The sequence below is a fragment of the Alligator sinensis genome, unplaced genomic scaffold (genome assembly GCF_000455745.1).
Source record: "Alligator sinensis unplaced genomic scaffold, ASM45574v1 scaffold512_2, whole genome shotgun sequence".
Taxonomy (NCBI): Eukaryota; Metazoa; Chordata; order Crocodylia; family Alligatoridae; genus Alligator; species Alligator sinensis.
Window position 1 is genome coordinate 1,285,790 of NW_005842182.1, and position 5,709 is coordinate 1,291,498.

The 5,709-nt window shown below is 42.8% G+C and overlaps 1 protein-coding gene across 8 annotated transcripts in view; it reads left to right on the forward strand.

Annotated features, from left to right (window-relative positions):
• NEK1 (NIMA related kinase 1) overlaps nt 1–5,709 on the forward strand; it is an 87,449-nt gene that overhangs the window by 76,091 nt on the left and 5,649 nt on the right. For all 8 annotated transcript variants that reach the window (XM_025207117.1, XM_006026210.3, XM_025207121.1 and 5 more), the window contains 2 exons: nt 3,335–3,546; nt 5,180–5,313. In XM_025207117.1, coding sequence (XP_025062902.1) covers nt 3,335–3,546; nt 5,180–5,313 — 346 coding nt within the window. The remainder of the gene's footprint in view (nt 1–3,334; nt 3,547–5,179; nt 5,314–5,709) is intronic.

The window sequence follows — 5,709 nt, forward strand, 5'->3', positions numbered from 1 at the left end:
ACTGTTTCCCTGACTTCTCACAGTTGAGACAAGCAGCACCCTGTAAACATCATAAATGCCAACTCATTATTCTTTTTTAAACATTTCCTTGTGCTGAGACCACTCCCTATCACACTAACCACTGCTGTCCCACTGTGTATTTTTACTTCTCCATTTGTTGTTGTATATCCACCTGTGGTCTTTGTCTACTTATGTTTGTTTTTACTTATGGGGGGATGACTTTCCAAAAATGTGTCATCAGATGTTTTTAATGAAACTTCAATTTCAAACAGATGTGATCAAAGAGGGAAGACATCAGAATATTTCTCAAACAAGTCTTGCTACTTAAAAATGGTTTAATAATTTTCATAGATTTCATAGACATTAGGGCTGGAAGGGACCTTGGAAGATCATCGAGTCCAGCCCCCTGCCCAAAGGGCAGGAAATCAACTGGGGTCATAGGATCCCAGCAAGATAAGCATCCAGTTTGCTCTTGAAGGTGTTCAATGTAGGCGCTTGAACCACCTCCGGTGGCAGGCTGTTCCAGACCTTGGGGGCTCAGACAGTAAAGAAATTCTTCCTTATGTCCAGCCTGAAACGATCTTGTAGTAGTTTATGACCATTCGACCTAGTCGTCATCCCTTGGGGCGCTCTGGTGAACAAACGTTCCCCCAGATACTGGTGGTCACCCCTGATAAACTTATAGGTGGCCATCAGACTTCTCCACATCCTTTTTGAATTGTGGAGCCCAAAACTGGACACAGTACTCCAGCTGCGGCCTCACTAAGGCCGAGTACAGGGGGAGAATGACGTCCCGGGATTTGCTTGAGAAGCATCTATGGATGCAAGCCAGCGTTTTGGTCGCTTTACTAGCCGCCGCATCGCATTGCAGGCTCATGTTCATCTTGTGGTCAATGATGACCCCCAAGTCTCTTTCTTCCATAGTGCTAGCCAACATAGCACTGCCGAGCCTATAAGGATGCTGCGGGTTTTTTTTCCCAAGGTGGAGAACCTTGCATTTATCGGCGTTGAACACCATCAGATTCTCGTCCGCCCACTTGCTGAGCCTGTCCAGGTCAGCCTGGATAACCTGCCTGTCTTCTGGTGTGGATGCTTTGCCCCAAAGTTTGGTGTCATCGGCGAACTTGGCCAGTTCTGATCGCTTCTGACTCCAGTGTCCACATCATTAATGAAGATGTTGAACAGTATGGGTCCAAGGACAGAGCCTTGGGGGACCCCACTGGTCACAGGACACCACGATGAGTGACTTCCATCGATTACTACCCTCTGGGTCCGACCCCGGAGCCAATTTTCCAGCCAGTGGATCGTGGAGGACCCAAGGCGACAATTGGCCAGTTTCTCCAAGAGGCGATCATGGGACACCAGATCGAAGGCTTTTTTGAAGTCAAGATATATGACATCAATCTCTTCTCCCTTGTCCAGGTGATAGGTCACCTGGTCGTAGAAGGAAATGAGATTGGTCAAGCAAGACCTACCCGCAACAAACCCGTGCTGGCTATCCCTTAAGATGTTGGCGTCGGCCAGTCCATTAAGGATGGCCTCTTTAATAAACTTTTCTAAGATCTTCCCCGGGATAGAAGTCAGGCTGATGGGCCTATAGTTAGCCGGATCCACTTTCCTCCCTTTCTTGAAGATAGGCACCACATTGGCCTTCTTCCAGTCTTCGGGCACTACACCAGAGCGCCAAGAGTTTTCAAAGATCCGTGCTAGAGGCTGGGCTATGATGCTCGCCCGCTCCTTGAGTACCCTGGGGTGAAGATTGTCAGGGCCGGCTGACTTGAAGGTATCCAGCTTCTCAAGATGTTCCTTCACGAAGTCAGCATCAATGGAGGGCAGGGGATCACCCTCACCCGGACTTCCCTGTCCCGTAGCGGGCATGGGCGTCCCATTGGGCTGAAAGACCGACGCAAAGTACCTATTTAATAGGTTGGCTTTTTCCTGGGCATCAGTTGTCAGTTGCCCCGGCTCAGCAGGGGTCCAACGTTGCCCCTGCTTTTCCTCCGGCTCCCCACATATCTGAAAAAGGACTTTTTATTGTCCTTGATGCTCAAAGCTAGTTGGAGTTCAGTTGCAGCCTTGGCTTTCCTGGTCTGCTCCCTACAGGACCGGACCAGTGCAGAATAATCCTCCTTGGAGGTGACTCCGATCCTCCATCCTTTGTAGGCCTTTCTTTTTAGCCTCAGGAGGTCTGCTAGGTCCCTGTAGAGCCAGGGGGGCTGCTGTGCCCTCTTGCTGCCTTTCCTCCGAGATGGAATAGACTTAGTTTGTGCATTGAGGATCGCTCCCTTGAGGAGCAACCACTCTTCTTGAACTCCCCTCTCCCCGTGGTCATGGTCCCTTAGGGCCTCACTGACAAGCCTCCTTAATAAGCAACTGTTGTGAGCCACTCTTAACACCTTCCCTCTTCCACATCCGCCCCCTCCTTCTTACAGTACATACTGTGTTTTCACAAGACGGGATGAGTTTTGACTAGTATAAGGATAGCTAACAGTAGCCCTGAATCTGTGGACTAAATGTATAGGAGAGGCGCTCAGGTGATCCTCTTACCTCTGAGTTTTCCCATGACTCTAGGAAACATTGGGTTAAGGCACCAGGCTGCTCTGCTTGTGCCACCTCCTATATAGGAGGCAACAGAGCTGCTTTAGTGTGGTGTTCTGTGAGAACTGATTAGCTTCATTGTGAGGTGCCCTGGGAGCTTGGGGGGATCAAAAAAAAGTTGAGAACCACAGGGGGAAAGCATGATGCTTTTACTGTTTATCGAGCCATAAACAGTATGCTATGGCTGTTTAATTCTTAATGTGTGAATTGTCAGTATTATAATGAAAGTTATCTCAAGGTTAAGAAAAACGTACATTTTTCTGCATGTCAACTTCTTCCCTAGTGAGACATAGGTTGTTTGCACTTCTCTTCCTGAAAATACCCCGTTCAGATTGCACTTGCTGATTTGGGCTCTAAGACTTGCTTTCCATTTTTACACCTGGTTAAATTACCTCCTGGTGCTCTGCTTTGTCCATTGCTACCCCAATTTTGGAGCAGCTGTATATGGAACCTTTTTCCTTTCTCTTCCCTCTAGATCCTCTAGAGCAGGGGTGGCTACCCTGCAGCATGTGTGTGGCATGTGGCAGAAAAATCAGGAACGTGTCATTTGCTCATGTCTTATTCTAGATGCCATCTAAGTATAATTTTGGAATGTTCCCGACACCGAAGTTTAAGAAAAACGTATCCTCTTTATAAAAAAAATATGCCACAATTCTGGTACAATTGTGGAAGATTTTTTTAAAAACTGACTTGTGGATGATGGACTATAATGTTTTTATATTTTCTTTTATCCTAGTATGTTTGGAGAGGCAGATACAGACCTGCAAGAGCTTCGAGCCTCAATGGAGCAGCTACTTAGGGAGCAGCCTAGTGAGGAATTCAGTGAGGAGGAAGAGTCTACTTTAAAAGCTAGAACTGCAGAACGCATAACAAATGGTACAGAACTGGATGATGAGGAAGACAATAACCCCAGCAGTGAAAGTGTACTTAATGAAGAATGGCAGTCAGGTAAAAGTAGTGATTATTTGTAATTTCCTTCCTGGGATGTTAGACATAAATGCAGAATAAACCAACGGTTAGTATAGGGTTTTAAATTTGCTTGTTTGTTTTTAATATTAAGATTCCAGCTCATTTTATTGCAAAACTTGGGAATTCAAGCTGTGATTAAATCTGTTTTTCCTCTTACTGCAAGTAGTGCTGAAGGAAAACATTTTGGCATCTGAATAGTGATTACAAACCAGTATACAGTCACCTAGAACTTATCTTTGGAAGGATTGAAGATCATACATCTGTGTATATTCTCTTTTTCAACTTGCATTCACAATCCTGTCGCATAAGAGTGAATGGGAAATAGCAGATGGCTTGATTGGAGTAGTTAGAATTATACTGCATTCAAGTTTATAAAATTTATTTAATACACTCAGAAGAAGCAGCATGTTTTTAATACTGCCCTTCCCAAAATAAGCTGCTGCTGTCAGACTAGAAATTCAAGTGAGTTAACTTCAGAAAATCCTACCACTGCTTTGCTACTTTGAGGAATTGATACTAACAGCACAAAATGCTGCCCTAAAATGGTAATGAAAGGAAAAAATAGTGCTGTTTAAGAAAAATAAAGAAATCCAAACTTGTATTTTTAGCAAAGGAACAGGGTAAATGAGGGAATTTAACAAGTTCTAAATGATGTCAGGATTATAGCAGAACTACCTGTCTGTAAAAACAACCACTACAGACTAAAAGTGAAATCATGGTTTTGTCATCATTCATGAGTAGCTGAAGGCGACTGGTATATCTCAGCATAACAACTATATGTAAATAAATGGCCTTATGTAGCACCTTTACATGGGAAATCTTAAAAGGTTTTTGTAGAAATTAAACTTCATATGCATGTTTCTCCCCTCTCTCCTCTCTTCACAGTTCTTAGTTGCTCATGTAAATAACACCATTTTGGAAGTAATCCATAGTGGCCCATTCTCTTGATTTTTATGGTGAGCCTTTCAGCATTTGGTATTAATGTCCCACCTCCTGGAATAATGAGATTTCATGAGAGATATAGGATTCTGTTTTAAAGAAAATAAAATGTTAGCCTTCAAGGCTGTACAGAGACAAGCTTTAAAATGCAACTTCTAATAGCTTAGAACCTAGAAGCAAATAAAATCATGTGGTTTTTAAGACATTCATTATTTTATTGGAGCTCTTACTAATTTTGTAGACACTTGGGGCTGGCAGTGCTGGTTTAAATGTATGGCATGGTTAGGTTGGTAACTTCTGGTGGTCACAGAATTATATATTTGATCATTTATAATAGTAAGTCAAGAGTTCTCATATTTAATTGCTAAATTCTGCTACCTGTTTGTCAGTTTACTGTAACAAAGTTTGCAAATCTAGCCACAATATTGTCAGAAAACAGTAAGCTCTTTGGCCACATGCACGCTATCCTTCTCTCCTTCTTTAGAGCATGAGGATGCGTGCTGTTTTTATCGGTGTGGTAGCATTTTGGCACACTTTCCTGAAGCTAATTACTTAAATTTGGTTTTAGAGGTTTCTGTGCTGACGAGAGTTTAGGCATGTGGTGCAATATATTCAGAACCCCAGGAAGATTAAACTTTTTGTGCTTTCTGCCTTATATTTTTTTTCTTTGCAGACAACAGTGATGGAGAGATCACCAGTGAATGTGAAGAGTATGATAGTGTCTTCAGCCATCTAGAAGAGTTGAGATATAACTTGGAGCAAGAAATAGGTTTTGATAAATTCATTGAAATCTATGATAAAATAAAGGTTTGTTGAATTCTCCAAGTGCAATAATACTTTTTTTTTTAAGTTATATTAATCTGACCTCATACTGCTCATTGCTATGCTATCCAAGTTTGTTGTGTAACTATGCATAAGTACAGACTAGGGAATGACTGGCTAGGCTGCAGTACTGGAGAGAAGGGCCTAGGCGTTACAGTAAGCTATAATTTGAATGAATATGAGCCAACAGTGCACTCTTGTTGCAAAGGAAGCCAACAGCATACTGGGTTATACTAACAGGAATGTCAATATTCCTGTTGTTTTGAAATTTTCAAGGAAACTAATTCTTCTGCTTTGTTCAGTACTGGTGAGGCCTTACCTGTCATTCTGTGCCAAGTATTGGGTTCCATACTTCAAGAAGGATGTGAACAGATTGGAAAG